Source organism: Tursiops truncatus, chromosome 10 (assembly GCF_011762595.2).
Source record: "Tursiops truncatus isolate mTurTru1 chromosome 10, mTurTru1.mat.Y, whole genome shotgun sequence".
NCBI lineage: Eukaryota > Metazoa > Chordata > Mammalia > Artiodactyla > Delphinidae > Tursiops > Tursiops truncatus.
Window position 1 is genome coordinate 55,582,819 of NC_047043.1, and position 24,319 is coordinate 55,607,137.

Consider the following 24,319-nt stretch of genomic DNA (forward strand, 5'->3'; position numbering starts at 1 on the left):
TCTTAGCCACTGGACCACCAGGGACATCCCCTCCTCACTTTCTGTAGAAGGAAACTGAGGCTCAGAAGTGAAACAACTCAGACTTCCAGGCACCACCTCCTGCCTGGCCGCTCTTGCCCTGCTCCGAGAGAGGCTGTGGCAAATCAGGAGAGGCGGGAGGACAATTTCTGTATCCGAGGGTTCTGCGCCTCATCCCCGAGCTGTGAGGGGGCTTTCCCTCTTGAGCTGGGAGCCTCAGCATGCCCCCTTCCAAGCTCTGATTGTGGTAAGGACGGAGGAATCTGAGACAGAGAACAACAGGCCCCCAAGGAGGAAGCTGGGGAGTGAAGAGGATAGCCGAGACATTCGCTACACAAGTTCAACTGCGGGGACCAGAGGCAACTGAGAAGTTTTGAAGGTGCAGAGTGCAGGGGTGGGGAGGGCAGGTGGGTGGCAGTGCTTAGAACATTTGGGGTAAGGGTAAAGAAGAAAGTTGCTATAGGCCTTTTTCCACCTGCTGCTGCTCTGCGGGGCGGGGCTCGCACCCTCTCTCACTTGGATGGGTCCAATTCCAAGATCCCCAGCTGTGCCTTTGTGTGTGTGTGTGTGTGTGTGTGCGCGGGCGGGGGGTTGGGTTGCAGACGTGGGGGACCACTTGTCATTTCAGAGAAATCAGACTTTTTTCTGCCGAGTAGTTCATCCATCAATAAAGACACGACTCCTGTGGTTCACTGTGACCCTCATCTCAGGTGGGGAAACGGTGGCGCAGAGGGGAATTCAGGCCAGAGTCCGGGGGCAGCCCAGCACTCAGGGGTCGCACGGCAGGCTGCGTTCGGGAGCTTGGGCTCCATCCAGCGCGCGAAGCAAGAATCCCGGTGCCGCGGCCCCGGGGTCCCGTGGTCCCGGGGTCCCGGGCCCAAACCGCGATCTCTGCCAGCTCGCCCTGCCTCGCCCTCCAGTCCTGCAGTTTGCACGCGCCTCGGGAACGGCGCGGGCGTGGGGCGGGGCCTCCGTGTTGTTGTTTCTCTGGGGCCCCGCCCCTGAGGGGGGCGCGGACCACGCGGCCGGAGGGCCCGCCTCCCACCCCCTCCCCTCCCAGCTCGCCCGCCTCTTTGTATCCAACATCCGGGTTTCCCCGCTGGCTCGGCTCCGCGGCCGCGGCTCAGGAGCCATTTTGGACTCAGTTCAGCTCCCCTCCCCCCACCCCTCCCCCCGTTCATGGCCCCTCCGGACTCGGCCCCTGCGCCCCGGGCCCGGGCCCAGCCCCGCCGCGCTATGCCTGAGTCGGGCGCGCCCCGGCCTGCGCCCCGCCGCCGCCCCCCGGCCCCCGCGTCGCCCCGGAGCCCGGGCCGAAGCCTGCGTCGTCCGCAGTGGCCCTGAGCCCGGCCCCGCCGTCCGGCCCTTGGAGCCTGCACGCTGCCCCGGGACGAAGGCTCGGGAAGCGCGCGGGGAACAAGACCGAAGGAAGGAGCGGGAAGAAGAGCGCAGCCGCCGCCGGGCCCTGCGCGCCCCGGGAGCGCCGCGCGGCCCTGCCCGCGGGCTCCGGGTGTCCGCGGGGCGGCGCCGCGGAACATGACGGCGCCCTGGGCGGCCCTCGCCCTCCTCTGGGGATCGCTGTGCGCCGGTAAGGACGGGGCGCGGCGTGGGGGGCGCGGGGCGGCTTCTGGCGCCGTGCGGTGTTTACCAACAAAGGGCGGGCCCGCGGCCTCCTCGCCTCACCACCTGCACCCAGCTTGCATCTCCCGGGGCGGGGACGGGGGGCTCGCGGGGCGCCCTGCTAGCTGATCTTGGGGGGATGATCTTGCCTGTGCGGCGGCCTGCGGGGCTCCGGTTCGCGGAGGCGACCCCAGGGTCGGGGTTCAGGCTACACAGGTGCGTGGAACCGAGGGAGAGTGAGAGAAAATCCCAAGCATGAGGAAGGTGGTCAAGCGGGGCAGGCAGATCTAATACGGGGGGTAGCGGGACTGTAGGTGCAGCAGCGGCTGGGGGCAGGATTGCTTGACCCTCAGAGCCACTAGGTGTAGCGAAGCGACGCGGGCCGCTTCACACAGCCCGGAGGAGTCACTTGCACCCCATCCCACCAGCGTCTGCGTGGTATTCCCCCGGAGGCGCGCCGTTGGCGCCAGCTCCTACCTGCGCCCGCTTTCCCTGCGGCGCCCCGGGACGCGAGGTGCGGCCACCCCGAGGGACTGCTTTGTTTTGGGCTCCTGGGAGGGGAGGTGGGGCGAGAAGACAAACCAACAGGTCCCTATTCGTTCTGGCCACCGGGAAGCACGTGGCGGGGGTGGGTGACCCTCGCGGCCAGCGCTCGGCTCGCGTGAGGGTGTTTGAGGGTGTGTGGTTGCGGGTGTATAAAGCGGAGTTCGCTGGGAGACCGCTTTTCCCCCAGGCCGAAGCACTGATTTTCCTCTTCTAGCGGTGCTGGGACGCGCCCTGCTCCAGTGTGCGCGCAGGGACGGGCTCCGCGCTCGGCTTCGGACGGCTGCGGGTAGCCCTGGGAAGCGTGGGGAGCCGCGCATTAAAGCTCCAGGGAGAAGCCCGGGGCGGTCTCAGAGGCCGGTGTGCTGCAGCCCGGGAGCCTGGTCCTGCGCGTCTTTGTTCCCAGCCCCCATTACACATGCAGCGCGGGTCCCCAGACGCCCGCGGTGGCAGCAGCGTAGAGTCTGGGAAACCCGCGAAGGGCGGGGCCGGGCGTGCAGGGGCGGGGCTGGGATCCCCCGGCTGCTGAGTGGGTGGGGAACGCGCATCTCCAGCTCATCCCCACTCCCACTCTACGCGCCTCCTTTGCAGTGTAGCAGGGTTTAGCTGTCGGCACCGAAGGCAAGTGAGTTCTCCGAGTGGGGCTTTGGAGCTGCGTAGCCTGAGTGCAGGGACCAAAGGATAGAGACCCCTTATTGGTACCTGGGCACAATATGGAAAGGGTGTCATGGATCTTTTGGAGACATTTCCTTTGTCGTAGATGCCGAGAGTTGGTGGTGTTGAACTTGTTCCTTTCTCTGCCTTTTAAGTGCTGCTTTGAGCTGCTTTTCCCCAAGAATGAGATCTCTGAAGTGAAAGGAAGGCATTGGCCTCTAGAGGGAAGGGCTGCAGCCTGACGACTTACTAGGCACGCAGCAGCTCACCTGACTGTCTGTGGATCCCTCCTGTAGGTGCTGGGCTTTTCCAAGACCATGTCTGCAGAGGGGGCCTCCTCCCAGGACAAGGACAGCCTCAGACCAAAACCCTGTCCCTAATTATCGCTGTCTGGCTTGGCCAGTCTCAGGTCCCTCCCTGATTATGCGGGCCAGGGCCAGGGTGGGATTGGACCCCTGGAAGGACTGTATTTCCCTTCTCTTCCCTGGCTTGGGCAGTGCTCAGCAGTGCATCTTGCAACGTGGGGCAGCCAGAGTTAGGACAGAGTCCACCAACCTGTGTTCCTGCCCTGGAGGAAAGTGGGGGTCACTGGGTGTTTCTAGTGGTGACACCAGCCAGTCCTTTGGTGGCCACTGCCCTGACTTGTGAAGAACTATGGGAAGAGCCTCGAGAAGCCCAGGTGGGAGCAGAGCTGGCCCTCCTGTTCCTTTGACTTCCTTGATACCCTTCCTTCAAGTTCCTGGCTTGCTGTTTAGAAGTACCACCACTCCCTGCAGCACACAGTGCCCTTGTAGAAGGAGGATCTAGAACAGCACTGTCCAACGGAAATATAGTGTGAACCACACATATAACTTTAAATTTTTCTGGTATTTATGTTAATAAAAGGAAAAAGAAACAGGTGTGTCTTAGTCTCCTTGGGCTGACTGTGTGACTTAAACAACAACTGATTTTCTCACAGTCTGGAGGCTGGAAGTCTGAGGTCAGTGTGCCAGCATGGTCAGGTTTTGGTGAGGGTCCTCTTCCTGGCTTGCAGATGGCTGCCTTCTCACTGCATCCTCACATGGGCTTACCTGGTGCTTGGGGTGGGGAGGTGGGGGTTTGTGGGGTTTTTTTTCCTCTTCCACTAACCCCATCATGGGGGCTGCACCCTCATGAACCAGTCTAACCCTTTGCAAAGGCCCCGTCTCCAAATACCATCGCATTGGGCATTAGGGTTTCAACGTACGAATTTTGAGGGGACGCATTCAGTCCGTGACAAGGTCAAATTAACTTTAATGGTATATTTTATTTAACCTAATGTATATAAAATAATCATTTCAACTTGTAATCAATATTAAAACAGACATTCTCCAATTTTTGTACTGTCATAAAAATCCACTCTGTATTTTATACTTACAGAGCATCCCAATTCAGACTTTGCACATCTCAGATGCTCAGTAGTCTCATTTGGCTAGCGGCTACCGTGTTGGATGGTGCAGGCCTAAAAGAAGAGGCAGAATTGATGCTGCAATAATGGTCCAGGGTACTTGTTACAAGATCAGTGTTAGTTAGTTTTGCACGTCTTCTGTATTCTGTGCCTGGCCCAGTGTCCTTGGGAAACAAGTCATCTGGCTCTTGCCTTGCAGTGGATATCCCAGACACACATCTGTGTATCCCGCAAGAACTCCTGACATCTGTCTCTGTACTTGAGGTTTAGATCAGGGCCTGTGGGTTGGAGAGTGTTCTGAGTGAAATGTCAGGAGCCGCTGGCTGGGGAGGAGGACCTGATTCCTGTCTGTCACATTGGGAAGTGCAGGCCTTGACTGCTCCAAGCTGTCCTCATAGGTGGACTTCTCTCTGACTCAAAGATACTGTCCATTTCCTCAGGGGAGAAGTGTGTGTGGAATGAGTGAAGTGACCCTCAGGCCCAGTGTAGTGGTAGGTGTCAAGGATACGGACCACAGAGTCATGGGCTGTTGGTGCCCTTCCCCAGGGAAGGGTGTCCTCTGCTACCTGTCCTTGTACCTACTAAGAATTCCAGACTCTGCCCTGTCTGGCTGGCTGGGCTGCCCTTTGGGAGGAGTGGGCACCCTCCTCAGCTCTTAGAGATGCTTCCAAGGTAGATGAGGTAAGAAACTCACCCAGACTCCCTGGCTCTCCACCTGGGTGAGGACATAAGATCTGGAACCCCATGGCCTCCCACAGCTTGGGTGGGCTGCTGTGGTGCACTGCTCTGCAGGGTCTTTCTGGGCATCTCAATTCCCAAATAGCACCTGGACTTCCCCTGGCGCTTCGCCTAAGGAACTTCCTTTCTAGGGAGCCCAGTGAAGAGTGCCCGTCCTACACCATGGGCCCCTTTGAGAATCTCATGAAAGCTGTGGACCCTTCCCCCGCAGAAAACAAATGCAAAGAAGAAAGAGAACCCATGTGAGAGTCTGTGCATACGTTGTGCACACTCGCTGTTTCTACTGATACCAGCTAATTATGGCTCCCTGGATTGGACTCCGTGAAGGCCTGTCTGCCCTGGCTGCCCTGCCCATTGTACCAGTCCTGGCCGGGGGCTATGCACTGGGCAAGTTCCCACACTGCTGCCTCCACCTACCCTGTTCTAGCCACTGGGCATGACTTCTCCTTTACTTCTGCCTTTTGTGACCCTGCCCAGTGTTCACATGCCACCCCTGATCCACCCCCCACCCCCACCCCTTCCTTCAGGAAGCCCTCCCCTGAGTGCCTGTGTACTGCTACCTGGGAGCTTAGGGTAGTGCAAGTGAGGACCAAGAGACATCAGGTCAGAGTTTAGATCTACTTGCAGATACTGACCTGTTACCAGGGCCTGGGATCTGGGGGCTTAGGTCGGGGGGAGCTGGTCTGGGTAATACTTTTGAGAGTGACACTGGGTAGACAGCCCTCAGGCAGGATCCTGGATGGGTAGACCTCATTCTAGAGCAGCGTTTCTAAACCTTGACACTGTTGACAGTTTGGACCCCATGATTCTTTGGTGTGTGTGGGGGGGGGGTGGAGGGCATCTTGTGCATTGTAGGATGTTTAGCAGTATCCCTTGGCCTCTACCCGCTAAATGCTAGTAGCACTTCCAATCGCGAAAACCGAAAATGCTCTGAGTGGAGGGGGCACAGATCACCTGATTGAGAACCTGATCTAGAATGTTCTCATGCCTTTAAAGGGACAGAGTTGTGGGCGGTGGGGTTAATGGCTAATACCACCCCCCGCCGCACACCGCCCCCCCCCCCATCGGATTCAGGGTGGGAGGTTGGATTCTCAAAACCTAGGAGATTCCTGCTTCAGCCTCAGGGTTTGGTTCGAACTCGTGGTTTGGGAGTCCTGCTGGCCACCGAGGAAAGAATCCTGGCGTCCTTGAGTTTTCTCAGAAGTGGTTCGGGTTTCAGGGAGGCGGCGATTGTGGGTGGCCGGGCAGCCTGCCTGCCGCCCCCGCCCACCACCCTGACCGCGCCGCCAGGTTTGCAGCGCGCCTCGCCCGAGGGGCCGGGGCCTCTGCGCCGCGCGGCGCCCCTGTGCGCGCACCTGGCAGCCGACGTGGGCCTAGCGGAGCGCCGGGCATGCCCTCCCCGGCGAGCCCAGCAAGCGGGCTGGCTGCCGGGCGCCCTGGGGAGGCGGCGCCGCCCTGGGCCTGGAGCTCCGAGCCCGTGGACCCTGGGGCGGGGGCGCCGCCTCTCCCCAAAGGTACGGGTGCGCGGCTCCACCCTGGCCGCGGGGAGGTGCGGTAGACTGCACGGCGGGAGACGGGACTGCGCCCGCACCGCACCGCGCGGGCCCAGACCCCGGGGTTGATCTCTACCGGCGCCTGTTGGTTGTGCTTGGCAGGCTGGCAGCCGGTGTTTGTCCTCCGCTCCTCCCCCCACCTACTCGTGGCTCGGCTGGGGAGCTTTATGGAGTCTCCTCTCTGATCTTGAACTCGGCAAAACACAGCTTGCTGAACTGGCAACGGATTACAGACGCTTCTTAGAGTAGGAGGAAGCACTCCCAAAGCTTCAGTTTCCAAGTTCTCCATGTCGCTGGTGTGTGAAGTGCTTATTTTAAAGGTTTTTTGTTTGTTTGTTTGTTTGTTTGCTGGGGTTGAGACTCTGCTTCCATCTCTTGGAGTCTTTCCAAAGTGGACTTTGTTGCCATCTCAGGATTCTTTATTTTTTTTCCCTTCCCTTCCATTCTGTCACCTGTTCTTTGTTCCGGAATAGACACCCACCCCCTTGTTTGGGGCTTCCTTTTTGGCCTTTCTCCACCAGACTCAGAGGCCTGCCATCCCAGCCCCAGAGGTGCCTGGTCCTTGAGGTCCTGGTGGTGCTGCTCCTGGAGGCCTAGGTTGTTGGGTGGGGGCGGGGATGGGGGAGAGTAGAGTCCGCTGCCCTCTTCTGAGTCTGTTTTTAAAGTTTCTCAGTGCTGTTTTTGTCTGAGACAATGGTAGGTACTGGAAACCAACTGGTAATGCAGGCCGAGGTTGTTTGGGGGTCAGCTGTGCCTCCCCTGGCCCAGGATCAGTCGTGGCTTCCCGCATTTGGACAGCCCCATGCCTTGCCCTGGTTATCCCAGTCTGGCTGTACACATACATGCACCTTTTTCAAACTCTCTCAGGGACTGGCAGCCCTAGCTGGGTGTTTTCATTCATGGGCACGTGATTGCTGGGACTGGGGGTTGGAAAGGAAGCCTGCCCCAGTGGGTGCATGTGAGTCCTCCTCCCAGGGCCTTCTAGGGGCTGGGCCTGCCACTCAGTGGGACTTCTCTGCCTGGTTTCTGGGCTGGAGCTGAGGCGTTCTGTGAGCTGAGCGCATGTTCTTGTTTGCAAACGTTTCTCTACCGACTATTTCAGTTCCACTCTGACAACCAAGGAGGCTAAAATTAGTTCCGGGGAAGGAAAAGGAAGGCTGCTTGGAAACCCAAGCCCTTGGCTGGAGGATGGAGGAGGCTGCTTCCTGGGGCTTGGGCCCAGCATTTCGGAAGATGTGACCAGACAGCTGTTGTCTGTCCATCTGAGGAGAGGGAGGGGCCCCTGCTTACCTCCTAGACCTGAACCAGTGAAAACAGGAGGCTGACTTGGAAGCTGACGCTCTTGAGTGTTGATGCCAGGATGTTTTTTCCTTCTGGTTTGCAGTGGTGCCCAGTGTTTTTAGGTATGAGGACAATGCCTCTTAATGTCCAGTGTCATTGACGGTCCTCCTTCCCCCTTCCCCCTCATTGATTCAGAAAGCATGCATGAGTTCTCAGAGCCTTGGGCTGGCAATCGTGGGTTAAGAAACCCTTACTTTATATCCTGTTTGGGAATTTCCTTTTTACCCAAGTTTTACATTCCCTTCAGGTGCTCACAAGCCAGGCAGACCAGGGCCTTCCTTGGAACTGCTGGCTTGGGTGGGAGTGTGGGTGGGAGTTAGAGGAGAGCCCTGTGGTCCAGGCCTCATAAGTAGAGAGCCCTTTGTGCCCTGAGGGCAGAGGAGATCAGGGTTCATCTGCAGCTGGGGCTTAGAAAATAGAGGGGCAGAGAAGTTAGGTGAATTCTGGTTTCCCTTCCCACCTGGCTGGCCCCTCCTGTGAACCCGCTACCTGAGAGTGGGTCCTGCAGGACTATGTGGGGGAGGAGAGCCAGGGCAATGCGGTCCTGTCTCCCCTACCCTGAAAAACCCCTCCCAAGTCTGCCCTCATCCAGGGGTCTCCTGGTTAGCCACCCTGACATATAGTTGAGTGGTGGTCACATTGGCCATAACTTCTTTTCCCATTTAAAATTTTATTAATTTTTAGTTTTACGAGTAATACATACGGATTCAGTTGCAGAAATTTAGATATTACAGATAAAACCGGGGTGTCTTTTACCAGCCTGGTCCGCCATCTGAGTCCTCCTCCAGAAGTGAGCCTTCTCAGGTTGGTGGATATCTTCTAGACGTTTGACATATGTATCTATAGAAGTACTTAGAGAAATAAAGCTTTTTTTTTTTAACCTAAAATGGTATTACTCTTTTTCAAATACTTAGCTGAAATATAAAATATGTATAGGATAGCGTAATTATCATAAGTGACATCTTGAGGAATTTTCACAAACTGAATATGCTGATATAATCAGCATTCAGATTGAGAATCAGAAATTTGCTGCCCTCTCCCCAAGCAAGCCCTCTCTTGCTCCATTCCAGTCTCTACCCCTAAACCCCTAAGGGTAACCACTATCCCGACTTCTAACAGCATATGTTATTTTGGCCTGTCACTGTGCTTTAAATGAATGGAACGTTACAGGATGAACTGCTTTATGTCCATCTTTTGCTCACCATGTTTTGTGACTTGCGTCCGTGTTCTCGCGTGTCATGGCCTTTTTCTTTTAGCTGTGCCGTGCGGCATGTGGGATCTTAGTTCCCCCAACCAGAGGTTGAACCCATGAACCCTGCATTGGAAGTGCAGAGTCTTAACCACTGGACTGCCAGGGAAGTCCCTGTCATGGCTTTTTAAACTCAGAGATCTGTTCTGGCAATCTTGTTAATTATATGGATCTACCTCAGTCTTTTTATTTATTTATTTACTTTTATTTATTTATTTTTGGCCCGCTGGGTCTTCATTGCTGCTCTTGGACTTCCTCTAGTTGCGGTGAGCGGGGGCTACTCTTCGTTGCGGTGCACTGGCTTCTCATTGCCGTGGCTTCTCTTGTTGCGGAGCACAGGCTCTAGGCACGTGGGCTAAAGTAGTTGTGGCATGTGGGCTTCAGTAGTTGTGGCTCGCGGGCTCTAGAGCTCAGGCTCAGTAGTTGTGGCGCACGGGCTTAGTTGCTTCGCAGCATGTGGGATCTTCCCGGACCAGGGCTCGAACCCATGTCCCCTGCATTGGTAGGCGGATTCTTAACCACTGTGCCGCCAGGGAAGCCCCAGGACATGTGTATTTTAAATTTTGATAGATATCGAGAAACGATTATACATGGTTATACTGTGTCTTGGTGGTGGTGGTGATGGTGGTGGTGTGTGTGTCCTGTGTAATGTTAGATTATAGAGGTTGGAAATAGCCCACCTGATGAAGGGTGCCCGGACAGGGAGGGTGCTCACTTCCACTGACCTGGTATCTCAGGAGCGCCAGAGAGGCTGCTTCCCATGTCTGAGGCTCCTGGTTACTGTGCCGACAAAGGGGAGGTGGCAGTGGACTAGCCAGGATATGGTCTGGGTTTGGGGTGGTTGTGCATGTGTGTGTCTGTGTGTGCTCACTAGCTAGGCTCCATGCTGCCTCCACCTCTCAGAGAGACTGAGGCTCTTGCCGAAGGTAGTGGGGAGCAGGGCTATACTGGTGCACCCTGTGTGTTTGACAGGCTCTGGGCATGGAGGGATCCTGAAGTCATGTGTGATGATAATGGTGGTAGGAGGTATGGGAGAAACTTGTAAAAGGATTATTTTAGAGTCTGGTGAGAGGCTTTTCACACCAGAACGGGTTCTGGTGAGCTTCAATTCCTGGCTGAGTGTGTGCCGCGTTCCCTCGCACGATCTTCTGCCTTAACTGGCTGAAGAATTAAAGAAGACAATTTGAGACGACTTGTTCTCCAAAGCCCCTGCTTTCCTAGTCCCTTCTTCAGCATGCTCTCTACTCTTTCACTACCATTTTACTGGGATTCCTTGTGTGAGCTCCCATGTCAGGCCCTGCTCGTGGAGTTAGGTGGAAGTGGGTTAAGGGTACTGTTTCCAGTGTAAATGATGTCCCAGTCAGCTTTCCCACATTGTACAGGTGATGTGCACTGTCTGTGTATTAATCGGCTCAGGCTTCTATACCATGGAATACCACGGACTGGGTGGCTTAAACAACAGAAATTAGTTTTCACAGTTCTGGAGGCTTGAAGTCCAAGACCAAGTTGCTGTCAGGATTGGTTCTTGGTGAGTCCTTTCTCCTTGGCTTGTGGATAGCTGCCTTCTTGCTGTGTCCTCACCCAGCCTTCTCTCTGGGTGTGTACACTCCTGGTGTCTCTTCTTCTTCTTTATAAGGACATCAGTCTTGTTGGGTTAGGGCCCCACCCATATGGCCTTAATTGACCTTAATTGCCTCTTTAGAGACCTTATTTCCTAGGACAGTCACATCGGTGGTTATGAATTTTGGAGGGGGACACAATTCAGTTCCTAAGGGTCTGAAATAATAAAGTTGGTTGAAAGTGAATTTTCCTCTTGAATTACACTTTGGAATGGAAGTTACTTTTTTCAGGACTCTGCTTTGGGGTCAGTGTTCTTCTCAATTGACACTTTCTATGGGTAGTCTTATCTCTACACTGGTATCTCAGTTGTTGTGTTTGTGTAGAGGTATCCCCTTTGGGTACTATATATGGTCCTGAAAATATATCTAAAACCTGGGTTAAAAGTAGATATGGAGATTTCCTCTTTTGATGATCAGGACCAACCCTCTTTCTGAAAGCACCTGAAAAGATGGACAAACTGAGAAAACATCTCTGGTTGAAAGCATTGTACAGCTATCTCTCAATGCTGAGACGTACCAGGCCAGGATATGTGTGAGAAAAGAGGGCTTGGGTGGTGACTTTTACATTTGACTGTTTTCAGTTCCATACGGGCACCTGAAAAGCTGAGCCTTGCATTTGATCGCCTTGGGCTAGGAAGACAGGAATTGGAGTTCTAAAGAGAGGGTGGGTATAGTGAGCCCCTCTTTTTGGGTTGGGACCCCAAAGATGTAGAGGTGAGGGGGAGGCAAAAGAAGACAAACTCTAAAGTGGAATGAAGATGTGAGATGGTAGAAATCATGTTGCTTCTCAGCTTTCTCCACAGCCAGATTAGGAGTCTGTGCGATCAGTGGCCACTTGTTATATTTGCTTTCCAACTTCAGAACTTCATTCCTGTGGTGCTTTCCCATTCTTTTTGTCCTTAAAAACCTTTTCTTTGCTGTGGTTTTAGTGGGGCTACAGGAGAGAGCAAAAATAGCATTTGTGTATAATCCTTGCCCTTTACCTGGAAGCTCTCTCACCACTGTCCTTCAGGAATGATGGGCCCTGGAGAAAGGCAAGTGTTTCAGAGAATGGCCCTGGACCCACACCTTGTTCCGTGGATGGTGCCAAGGAATTGTTTACAAAGTTCGAGGTTGGAAGTGACTTGAGGTGACCTAGCTTGATTCCTTGTTCCTAGGCTGATAGAGCTCCTTTCGTCACCCTTGGGGATGGCTCTTGAACTTCCATTTCTGGCAATAATAGTGAACAAAACAGCTGAGAAACCTCTTCATACAAGACACATAGAAATGCTGGATAAAGTATAGCAAATATCCTTTTTACTTTTTTTTTTTTTTTTTTTTTTTTGCGGTATGCGGGCCTCTTACTGTTGTGGCCTCTCCCGTTGCGGAGCACAGGCTCCGGACGTGCAGGCTCAGCGGCCACGGCTCACAGGCCCAGCCGCTCCGCGGTATGTGGGATCTTCCCGGACCGGTGCACGAACCCGTGTCCCCTGCATCGGCAGGCGGACTCTCAACCACTGCGCCACCAGGGAAGCCCCAAATATCCTTTTTAAATGTATATGCATGATTGCATGTATAACAAAGTAAGGGACAAGCAAGAGTGGGCTGGAAGCTAGAGCTGTACCGCTTCACTGGTTAAAGCTGCTTTTTCCTGGGGGACTTTGCCTCTCTCCATAATTTAGAGATGTGGCTTTAGTAGCAGTGTGTGAGGCATAGGAGATAAGATGTGGAATTGAGACTGAGGCTCTCACATGATAAGACTTCCACAGCATTATTCATTCAGTGAAAGTATGGACTAGAGGGAACATTCTTTTGCTGATAAAGGGAATAGATAATAAAATTGTTGGTTGGTGGGGGGTGGGTAGTTTCACTTGAGAATTTGTAACCATAGATCTGTGCTTCCATGAGCTTGGAGTTGGAGTATATACCATCTGTGTTTCCTGGGAGTTAAGTAAGTAAAGTGATTCCAGATTGGTAATGTCCTAGAGAATTTGGCAGAATTTGGCAGAAGCAAAAATATAAATTATCTCTGGAAGTTTGCCCCCTCAAACTTGGCTTCACTTTTTATTCCCACAGAAAAGGCCCCCACTGAACACAAGCGTATCCAAAAACAGAATCCAAAATTCCAAAACACACAGGGAAACAAGATACCATGAGTGAAATCATCAAAAGTAACAAGTGGCAGAAATAGATGTTCAGGAAGTTAAATTATGGAATTAGAAGTGAGGGATTTGGAAGTATGACAAAGAACAGAAGTATCAAAATTGACCAAGAAGGTTTTTTTAAAAATAAAACTTCTAGGGACTTCCCTCGTGGCACAGTGGATAGGAATCTGCCAGCCAGTGCAGGGGACCTGGGTTCGATCCCTATCCGGGAAGATCCCACATTTTACAGAGCAACTAAGCCTGTGAGCCACAACTACTGAGCCTGCATGCCACAACTACTGAAGCCTGTGTGCCCTAAAGCCTGTGCTCTGCAGCAAGAGAAGCCACCACAGTGAGAAGCCTGCACACTGCAAAGAAGAGTAGCCCCCACTCGCCACACGCACAGCAATGGAGACCCAATGCAGCCAGAAAAAAAAAATAGAACTTCTAGAAATAAAAAAATAGATTAATTGAATTTATAAATTAAATAGAAGAACTAAACAGCAGATTAGACCCAGCTAAAGAGAAAATTAATGAATTGGAAGTTAGACCTGTGGAATTATCTGTATTGGTGCTTAGACACAGAATTGAAAATTGTGAAAGCAGAGTTAAGAGACTGGGAATGGTCTGATACTTGTAATAGGAATTTCAGAATCATAGAGTAGGGAGATGGCAATATTCAAATTGATAAAAGCCAAGAATTTTTCAGGATTGATGGAAGACATGAATCATCAGATTAAAAGCATATTCTTCCAAGCAGTACAAAGAAATTTAAACATGGACTTAGACACATAGCTCATAGTGAAAGAAGCAGATCTAAGAAAGCAGCCAGAGGGAAAAGATAGAGTATTTACAAAGTTAAACTAATAGTAGACGTTTCAGCAATAATGATGGAAGCCAGAAGACAGTGGAATAATATTTTCAAAATGCTGAGAGAAAATAACTCAACCTAAAAGTTTATGTTCTTCTAAACTGTCAGTGAGGAAAAAGAACAAACTAACATTTTCAGAAAGATGAACAAAGGCTTCTGTACCAAAAGATCTTTACTGAAAGAAGATGTTCGTCAGGAAGGACAGTGGTCCTAGAAGGAAGAGTGGAGCTCTTCCTTCTAGGAAGGGTGAGCAGACAAGCTGGAGAATGTATGGACTAATAAGAAAATGCTGGGCTTCCCTGGTGGTGCAGTGGTTAAGAATCCGCCTGCCAATGCAGGGGACACGGGTTCGAGCCCTGGTCTGGGAAGATCCTACATGCCACAGAGCAACTAAGCCCGTGCGCCACAACTACTGAGCCTGCGCTCTAGAGCCCGCGAGCCACAACTACTGAGCCTGTGTGCCACAACTACTGAAGCCCGCACGCCTAGAGCCCGTGCTCTGCAACAAGAGAAGCCACCACAATGAGAAGCCCGTGCATTGCAACGAAGAGTAGCCCCCACTCACTGCAACCAGAGAAAAGCCTGCTCGCAGGAACAGAGACTCAATGCAGCCAAAAATAAAATTAAATTAAATTAAAAAAAAAAAAAGAAAATGCTGACTTTATAAAACACAGATAATATCTGCTTTGGGAGGCGGATAAGAAGAACAACTGATTAAATGTGGAACACAGATATTATGTTAAACTAATTTAATGTAAGTTGGAAGGAGGTAATTGGAGTTAGAACAATTAAGTTCTAATGAGGGATGGAAGAGATGTTGATTAACTTCAGGCTTTTAGCATAAATGTACATATTAAAACTTAAAGGCTAGCTTATAATAGGATAGAAATAGGGTACATTACTTCCAGACCAGAAGTGGCTGAAATAATGGAATTTAAAAAGATAATTCAAGGTGGTAGCAGTAGAGAAAAAACAAATTTAAACATAGTGGTAATCATAAATGTAACAGGAGTCAATTCTAGGATCAAAGACAGTGTTAGATTGAGTTGGGATAAAAAAAGATACAGAAAGATTTAAAATAAAAGTTGGAAAAAGATAAACTGGGAAAATACTACAAGAAATGTCATATAGCTATGCTAGTGTCACATAAAGTAGACTTTCTGGCAAAGAGCAAACAAATAAATCAAGGGGGTTACTATGTAGGAAGAAAAGTTTTATTGGAATCTGTAAAAACTTTCTATAACCCAAAGGAAAAGCAGCCCAGCAGAAAAATGGGAATGGGTGCGAACAGGCAGGTCTCAGAAGGGGCTGATGAACACAAACATGATCACTCTCACAAGCAGTCAGGAAATGTGGATCAAAACCATGATGTGCGATTTCACCCTGACCAGGTGAGCACATATCGGGCTGACGGTGTGGCTCAGGGGGGCTGGAGTCTGTTGGGCACATAAATTGGTACATCCACTTGGGAGAACAGTGTGACTGTATCCAGTGAGTTGGAGATGCTCATCCTTATGTCCCATATCTCTAACGTGTGGCTGTATTTCCTAGAGAAATGCACGCTCATGGGCACCAGAAAACATGCAAAAGGGGATTCAGGAGGGTTCACAGAGGCAGTGCTTAAGTCAGTAAATGTTGTAAATGACCTAAAGGTCCAACAGGAGGATGGACACTTAGTTTGTGGTCAGGCCATACAGGGGACTGTTCTGTAGCACTGAGAATAAAGGCATCACAGAGCATGTAAAGGGCGTGTACTCTAGATCCAGGCTGCCTGGTTTCAGAACCTGGTTTTGACATTTAATAAGTAACTTGGGTAGAGTTATCCTCTTGTGTGAAAGAAGTTCAAAGAAACGTAGGCACGTTTAGGATTCTTTTCTGCCTCTTGTATGTATGTGCCATTCCACCCTTGCGTGTCCACACACACACGTGTGTGTGTGTATGTGTGTGTGTCTGTCTGTCTTCTCTCTCGTGCTCTAGCCCTCCCCTTCGCCCACCCCCTTACCTCCATTTAGGTTCCCTTGATCCCCCCCGCCACGGGCCATCCTCACTCCGGTCGTGGGAAGATGGTGAAGATGCTCCTGTGTGGATTGGGGGAGGTGGAGGCATAAACTTGGATACAGACACTGTGGCAGGGAGCCCTCACCTTCAGGACCCTTGGCTCCTCTGGAGGAACCTGCGGGGACAGCAGGTGCTCAGCTGACGGCTGGGCCCCCTGAGGGGGCAGGGCTGGGGAGCCTGAAGCAGGGCCTCCCGGGAAGAAAGCCTGGCCGCTGTGTGTGTGTGGGGCTGCCCCTGCTCTCTGGGCAGACCTGGGTGCTGGACCACGAGGGAGAAGGCTAGGCTCGCCTTGCGCAGCCCCCTCTCGGGCGTGGCGGCTCCTGGGGGGTGCACTGGTGCAAGGGGCCTGAGGTGGACGCGGTGGCTGGCACCGCATTCTCACCACTCTACAGTGTAGGTGGGCTGTGCCCACAGGGAGGCGGGGGCTGCCGAGGGGCCTCCAGGAGCCAGGGGCAGGGTGCAGTGGCCCACTGGCTACTGGGGTGCGCGCTACCTCTGGGAGTTGTTGGCTGAGCTAGATGCACCCCAAGGCCAGAGCTCAGGGGACCCCAGGGGAGGCGTGGCCCCTCTAGCTCCAAACCCTCCCACCAAGGCTCTGCCTCACCTCTTCATCCCTCTTCCTCTCCCTACTGGATTTTCCCCTTGTCTCCCCAGTGCAAGTCGGGTACCTCCAAAGTCAGCTGGCCTGGGAAATAGACCTCAAGTGTCAAAGCCCATCATTTAGGTGCATCCCGCTCCTGGAATGTGGGTTCTGAGTAGAATCTGCATATATTCTTTCTTTTGGTGGTGGTGCGTGTCCAGGAGCGGGGTTTCTCTGTTCTCCCTGGACTGGGGGCTAAGGGAGCACTGGGGGCATCTTTCTGCCGAGGTGTAGGCCCCTTGGAACATAAGGGCTGCCTGCTGGGGACACTGGCGCTTGTATACCTGCTTCCTTTGGAGGCTGCCGGTTGGGTTGGCTGGTGCTCAGGGGTAGAGTGAGCCCCTTGCCCAGGCGTCTGGGGGGAGGTTCCCCACAGGGCTCTGAGGCAGCACGTGAGAGGGATGGGCGAGTGGGCTGGGATCGGGGAGCCTCCTCTGCAGGGGGCCCCGGCTCTGTGAGTGTGGGCAGGAACCCTGTGTCTGTTAAAAGGCGGAGGCAGCCTTGTGGTTGGAGTGTTGCCAGAGGCTATAAATAGCTGAGTGTGTGCAGAAGGAGTGCCAGGGAGGAGGGGGAATCCCTCTCCAGCTGGCAGCAGAGCCTGGGTGTGGTGAGGGGGGGCATGGAGTCTCCCAGTCTCCCCTGGTCCCCCTGGGGCTCTGAATGCAAAGCTCTTTCAGGTTGGGTATGCACACTCCCAGCCTGACACGGCAGGGAGCTTGTGCTGTGATGAAGTGGCATAGGCAGCAGGGCGTGTCAGGCTCTAATGTAACAGCCAATGTGCCAGGCATTGTGCTAACCAGCATTAAAATGCATTAACTCATCTCGCTCTTGGAACAGCCAAGGAAGTAGGTTCTGTTATCATCCCCTTTTCATGAGTGGGGAAACGGAGGCACGGGGTGGCTGGATCACTTGCCAGTAAGCATCAGAACCAGGACTTGAACGGGGTCATGGGCACCTTTTGTTTCCAGTAGGAGGATCTTGTCAGGTGGGGGTCCAGTGTCATCCTGAACCCTTGGGTCCTACCTGGAGCCTTGAGATTTGGACTTCCCAGCCCTGACCACCTGGGTCCTGGCCACACGGTAGTGGCCAGAGGGGTCTCTGCCTGATCAGCAGCTTGGAGAGAGGAGCTGGGCCAGCCTTGGGCCATTCCTGATGTCTGCTGGCCTCTCTTGTTCGGGCTCCTTGCCTTATACAGGGGGTGGGGGCTTGTTGTCTGAGTGGAGATGGAAGCTCCCCTGAGGACCCTAGGGCTTGGGCTGCAGGCTGAGGCCACCCCTCCTGTTTTCCCCTCCCTTCAGAATTCTGCTGTAGCCAGGAGATAACTCTGTCCTTCTGTCCTTCTGTCTGGTCCTTCCTTCCTTCATACATCCATCCATCTATCCGGTCTGTGTCTGGAACTGGTTCTAGTACTCAAGACAGTCAAGGCTTCTGCAGTTAAAGCATCAGCTTTGCAGTCCTGTGGGGGAAGCCTGACATTTAAAAAGCAGTTGTCAGGCACATTTGTAATGATTTGTCTCTTTCTTTCTTTTTATTAAAATTATTTCTTTTTTAAATTTTTGTCTGTGTTGGGTCTTCGTTGCTGCGTGTGGGCTCTCTCTAGCTGCGGCGAGCAGGGGCCACTCTTCGTTGTGCTGTGCGGGCTTCTCATCACGGTGGTCTCTCCCGTTGGGGAGCATGGTCTCCAGGTGCACAGGCTTCAGCAGTTGTGGCTCGCGGGCTCTAGAGCGCAGGCTCAGTTGTTGTGGCGCACAGGCTTAGTTGCTCAGCAGAATGTGGGATCTTCCCCGACCAGTGATCAAACCCGTGTCCCCTGCATTGGCAGGCGGATTCCCAACCACTGTGCCACCAGCGAAGTCCCTGTTTTGTTTCTTACATGAGTGTTCATTATGTTATTTTCTCTGGGGAGTTATCTTTGGTTACATTATTTTTATACTTCTTGAATGTCTGAAATAATCCTTTAAACAACAACAGGCAATTAGTCAAGGGTGATATATTAGGTGATGGAGGAAGCACAAAGGCCTGTGGAAGTAGAGAGAGAAGAGCCAAAATATAAAGGAGAAAGTTGTGAGCGTCTTGCAGCCAGAGGTGATAACTTGTGCTAAGCCCAGAAGCCCAGCTTGGGGGTCTGCCCCACAGGTCAGGTCTCCTGGGACCCCTACTAGAATTGCTGCTGTGGATGCAGTGGGCCCCCTGAGCCCTGTGGACTGGGGGCTTTGCAGAGCACAGCCGCCGAATGCGCTGCAGGTGGGCAGGAGCCTGTGGGCATTGTCGGCGTCAGCCTCGGCCCTGCAGCTGGTGCTCAACTCAGCCTTTGGTCTCCGAGGTCCACCCCATCCCCTCAGCCCTGTTTCTCACTAGTGGAGCTGCTCTGAGACAAGGCAGAGACGGCGGCAGGAACCTGCCCTTCTAGTTTCTCAGATGTGGTCCCAGAGGTCTGCATCAGAACCACCCGAGACAGAGGGGGTTGGTTAAAGACATAGATCCAAGGACTTCCCTAGTGGCGCAGTGGTTAAGACTCCACGCTCCCAATGCAGGGGGCCCGGGTTCGATCCTTGGTCAGGGAACTACATCCCACATGCATGCCGCAACTAAGAGTTCTCATGCCACAGCTGAGGAGGCTGCCTGCTGCAACTAAGACCCGGCACAACCAAATAAATAAATTAAATGAATAAAATTTAAAAAAAAATGTAGATCCTGCCCCCACTCCAAATGGATGGGTCTGGGCAGGGCCCAGGAATATGCATTCTTAAAAAAAATTATTTGGTTGGGCAGGGTCTTAGTTGCGGCAGGCAGGCTCCTTAGTTGCAGCACGTGGGCTCCTTAGTTGTGGCATGTGAACTCTTGGTTGCGGCATGCATGTGGGATCTTGTTCCCTGACCAGGGATCGAACCAGGGCCCCCTGCACTGGGAGTGCGGAGTCTTAGCCACTGAGCCACCAGGGACATCCCAGGGATATGTATTTTTAGCACCACCCTTCCGCCCCACCCAGATGACACAGTGATTCTGACCGTGCCCTGGGGTTTTGAGGCCCCCTCCGTTCATTGCTGTTGCTGCAGGGAAGCAGCCCCCCTCCCACCCAGGAGCCCCCCACTGTGCATCTGGCTGTCAGTCTGGCCCCCTGCCTCCCTCGTGGGCCTGGGGCTACTCGGCAGCAGCTCTCTCCCCCGGCACAGGTTCCAGTCGCGGGGAGGCCGAGACGCGGGAGTGCATCTACTACAACGCCAACTGGGAGCTAGAGCGCACCAACCAGAGCGGCCTGGAGCGCTGCGAGGGCGAGCAGGACAAGCGGCTGCACTGCTACGCCTCCTGGCGCAATAGCTCAGGCACCATCGAGCTCGTCAAGAAGGGCTGCTGGCTGGACGATTTCAACTGCTACGACAGGTGCCAGTGCCCCTGGGGCTGGGCGTCTGGAGCCGAGGCGGGGACACACGGGCTTTCGTGGCAGCCTGGGCGAGCAGGGGTGGTGCTGGGTCCCTGCCCCTGTTGCGAGGTCCCCAGGAGGGCTCTGGGTGCATGCCCACCCTCTGTTCTCCCTCCTGACCCTGGGTCCCGCTTTAGGAGAAGTGGGCTCACACTCCCCCTGCCCCCCGCCTGGTTCCCTGTGGGGTTCTTTGTGGGGAGGGGTTTGGCTGGGCCACCCCGGGGAGGCTGTCCCTCACCTGAGGAGCGGATGGGAAACTGTTCCTCCAGGCAGGAGTGCGTGGCCACCGAGGAGAACCCCCAGGTGTACTTCTGCTGCTGCGAAGGCAACTTCTGCAACGAGCGCTTCACCCACCTGCCCGAGGCGGGCGGCCCGGAAGGTGAGGGGGGGAGCGATGTGGGCCGGCCTTGGCCCCCCACCGAACGCTCAGCTCCTCTGTGGGGTGGGGAGTAGCCACAGGGCTCTTTGGTCTGGCCCTGGAGGTGTGCGGGTAGGCGGGCTGTGTGACGCCGGGCTCCGTGTATCCCCCAGTCACGTACGAGCCACCCCCGACAGCCCCTACCCTGCTCACTGTGCTGGCCTACTCGCTGCTGCCCATCGGGGGCCTCTCCCTCATTGTCCTGCTGGCCTTCTGGATGTACCGGCATCGCAAGCCCCCCTATGGCCACGTGGACATCCATGAGGTGAGATGGGGTTGGCTTGGGGCCGGGCAGGGTAGACGTGGGGAGGCCAAGCCAGATCCTAGTAAGCCCTCGATCCCCCCAGGATCCTGGACCTCCACCCCCATCCCCTCTGGTGGGCCTGAAGCCACTGCAGCTGCTGGAGATCAAGGCTCGGGGGCGCTTTGGCTGTGTTTGGAAGGCACAGCTCATGAATGACTTCGTGGCTGTCAAGATCTTCCCACTCCAGGTGCGTGTGTGCCTGCGGGGCCCAAGCTCTCTGCCCCAGGGCAGTCCACGTGCTGTACAGCTGGGATGAGAGAGGAGTGGGCCGCATTGGGGATGGTGACGTTCACCATGGGCCTAGCGTAGGGCTTCGCAAAACTTTGATTTGCAAAACCTCAACCCAGTCTGGTTTTCAGGGTTTTGTTTTGCCATCAGGTTCTGCTTAGGGGTCCTAGACACCAGGCTACCCCAAGCAGTTGCCTGGGACACTTGGCAAAGCCAGGCCTGCTCTGCTTCTCACTGATTGGGTGGTCCTGGGCTCCTCACTTCTGTCTCTGGACCTCAGTGGCCCCCTTTGTAAATCAGGTGCTGGCCTTGGTGATCTCAGGGGTCACTGTTGGTCTGGGGTCCTGGGCCTGGCTCAGTCCTGCTCCACCTCCCTTACAGAGGCTGAGGTTGGGGTTAGTGGGCAGCTGCAGGGTGGCATGGCTGCGGTGAGGTTCAGCCGCATCCCTGCCTCAGGACAAGCAGTCATGGCAGAGTGAACGGGAGATCTTCAGCACACCTGGCATGAAGCATGAGAATCTGCTGCAGTTCATTGCCGCCGAGAAGCGAGGCTCAAACCTGGAGGTGGAGCTGTGGCTCATCACGGCCTTCCATGACAAGGTGAGCACACCCTGTGGACCCTGCTCCCACGGGAGGTGACCGTGGGCCCCACTGGCCTTCCCCTGAGGTCGCCCGTCATGGGTGTGGACATGAGGGTCTGCAATAAGAACCCCTCGCCCTGGGATCAGTTCTTACGAATGGGAGTAGTGATTTCATGATTATCACTCTCTGACGACTCCCCCTTCCCAACCCATCCTGGCCTCATGAATTCCAGCATCCGGGGGTCGGGGGTGGGAAGCCCAGCCAATGGTCCATGGAGATGGCCCTCCAGGGGCTGGGCTGGATCCTGTCCTCCTGTGCCGAGTCTGTGCTGTCCCCTCTAGGGCTCCCTCACGGATTACCTCAAGGGGAACATCATCACATGGAATGAACTGTGTCACGTGGCAGAGACAATGTCAAGAGGCCTCTCATACCTACACGAGGATGTGCCCTGGTGCCGTGGCGAGGGCCACAAACCGTCTATTGCCCACAGGTACCTGGGTTAGCAGTTGCCCTCTCTGCGCTTGACCTGGAGCTGCAGAGAGGGTTGGAGGGTGAGAGCAGGGCCTGGGGGTCTCAGTTTCATAAACGTGGTTAGCTGCTCTGTGGTGTGTCAGAGGCAACCGCACAAAACCCTTTGCCCACCTGACTCTTCCCCTGCCTTCTGCCTGCGTCCCCTGCAGGCTGTGGCCTCCCAAGTCAGTTCTCTGGTGCCCTCCAGTGGCCGCAGGAGGAAGTGCCGACTGCTGACTAACTTTGGAGAGTTGATTTAGCAGGTCTCAAACTTTTTGGTTAGGATCCCTTTACACTCCTGTGGGTTATGTCTGTTGATATTTGCTGTATTAGAGCACACATATTCCATTAACTGTCAGAATGATGACATGTGTGTGTAGCCTCTGGAAAACTCTATACTCTTGGGAGAATGAGCTTAAAAAAAGGCAAATAACGGATTATTATGAAAAGAATGCTGACCTTGCAGATCCCCTGAAACAGTCTCAGGGATTCACTGGGGTCCTTGGATGGTGCTTTGAGAGCCACTGTGCCACCTCCTCACCACAGTGGCAGGCACTGCTCTAAGCACTTAGAAACACCAAGTCATTTCAGCCTCATTGCTGCCCTGTGAGATAGGTACTGTTTTTCTCTGCCTGTCTTACAGGTGAAGGAACAGTGTCACAGAGAAGTAGACCTAGTGTAGTGTGGTTCTGTGGCCGTGAGGTAGGGAGTGAGCCTCGAATTCCAGGGTTCAAAGCTGAAGGGCCCCGATGGTAATAACATTAATGACATAGGAGGTTGACTGTATGAAATTGCCATTGTTGTAGGTCAAAAACGGTTGAATGTCGACTCTTCCATATGGTTCCACCTAATGGTAGTGCATAGTAAGTGTGCCAGGGGTGTCCCTAAACATTCGTCCATCGGTTTAGCCCTCACGGCAAGGCTGAGACAGGCGCGGGGAGATTGAGGACCTGCTAGGGAGGGGCCAGGCTGAACGCAACCTCAGCACCCGCTCCGCTGCTCCCGTAGCGGCTCGAGCCTCGGCGGCCTGCTCGGAACCCAGGCCAGTTCACTGAAACTTCTCTTTTCACTCATATCCCAAATAGTGTAAATTCTTCCCAGGAAACTCACATCCCTGGCTGCTATGCCCCCTCCTCAAGCCCTCTGAGAATATGAGGGCTGGCCTTCGATGCTGGGCACCGGGCTGGGGTCAGTGTTGCCACTCTGGTGGGAGTGCAGTTCTGGACTCTCACACCAGTGGAGGGAGGCGTCCTAAAGCTGCCTGCCCGTGTGGCTTCATGGAACTCCACCCTGGCGCAGACCCTGCTCCCCACGGGTGGGATGGCCTGGCCTGGGGTCTCTGGGAATCAAGGTGGGAAGCCAGGAGGAGGGTCAGTTGGACCACATGTTCGACTCTGTCTCAGTCCATTGTCTCCACAGGGACTTTAAGAGCAAGAATGTATTGCTGAAGAGTGACCTCACGGCCGTGCTGGCTGACTTTGGCCTGGCTGTTCGGTTTGAGCCAGGGAAACCTCCGGGGGACACTCATGGGCAGGTGACGAGCCTCAGGGGGTGCGAGACGTGGGGGCACGGGTGGACGCTGCCCTTCTGGTGCTCAGCTGGGAGGGGGCAGGGGTTGCCCCGCGAGCTCAGAGCTGTCTGAGCTGTCTGAGAACTCCAGGAGCAATGCTCTCTTTCACCCGTGGGGAGAGTGAGGCCTGGAGGGTGGTGTGGTTTCCCAGGCCAGCCAGTGAGAAACAGATTTCCCTTCCTCTTTCAGTTGTAATTATTAAACAAGATAAAAATAAGATAAATAAGAGTATACTAAGAATCCAAACCAGAAACCTAGAAAAAGTAACCTAAGGTTAAGCCTAAGCAAATCGTCCTAAAGCAACGGCTATTACTATTTTTAAGTATTCTCCCCCTTCTGCTTTTGGCGTGCGTCTCAGTGAAGTACACATCATCTGTGTAGCCCCTCGTGGTGCTGATGGAGGCAGCAGTTCATGGTAGATTACTGCTGTCTCGAATGACACTTTACAGTCGTCATTACTTCATGACCCCGGGGCCCCCCGGGGATGTGGTGCGTCAGGGACGGCCGTCATTGTTGGTGGCCCTGCTGTGCACACGGCTGTAGCTCCTGTGTCCAGCTGTGAGTGCATTTGTGCGTGATTGGTGACCGCAGACCCTCCCCTGTCCCCGTGCAGGTGGGCACACGGCGGTACATGGCCCCTGAGGTGCTCGAGGGAGCCATCAACTTCCAGAGAGACGCCTTTTTGCGCATCGACATGTATGCCATGGGCCTGGTGCTGTGGGAGCTCGTGTCCCGCTGCAAAGCTGCCGATGGTGAGCGGGACGGGAGCCCTGAGCATTCTGGATGTGTGGGGGGCTGTGGCTGGGCGTTAGGGTGACCCCGCCGGGCTCTCTCTC

General features: G+C 54.1%; 1 protein-coding gene across 4 annotated transcripts in view; it reads left to right on the forward strand.

Moving 5' to 3' along the window:
• The first annotated feature begins 1,162 nt into the window (after window positions 1–1,162).
• ACVR2B (activin A receptor type 2B) overlaps window positions 1,163–24,319 on the forward strand; it is a 35,146-nt gene continuing 11,989 nt past the window's right edge. The window contains exons 1-9 of one of the 4 annotated variants that reach the window (XM_033864610.2): window positions 1,167–1,603; window positions 19,624–19,831; window positions 20,141–20,250; window positions 20,403–20,554; window positions 20,637–20,780; window positions 21,278–21,421; window positions 21,745–21,893; window positions 23,333–23,447; window positions 24,097–24,235. In XM_033864610.2, the coding sequence (XP_033720501.1) occupies window positions 1,552–1,603; window positions 19,624–19,831; window positions 20,141–20,250; window positions 20,403–20,554; window positions 20,637–20,780; window positions 21,278–21,421; window positions 21,745–21,893; window positions 23,333–23,447; window positions 24,097–24,235 (1,213 nt within the window). In that variant the 5' untranslated portion in view covers window positions 1,167–1,551. Of the gene's footprint in view, window positions 1,604–19,623; window positions 20,251–20,402; window positions 20,555–20,636; window positions 20,781–21,277; window positions 21,422–21,744; window positions 21,894–23,332; window positions 23,448–24,096; window positions 24,236–24,319 lie in introns of all 4 variants that reach the window. The other 3 variants (XM_033864611.2, XM_033864608.2, XM_033864609.2) reach the window with 3 other exon arrangements.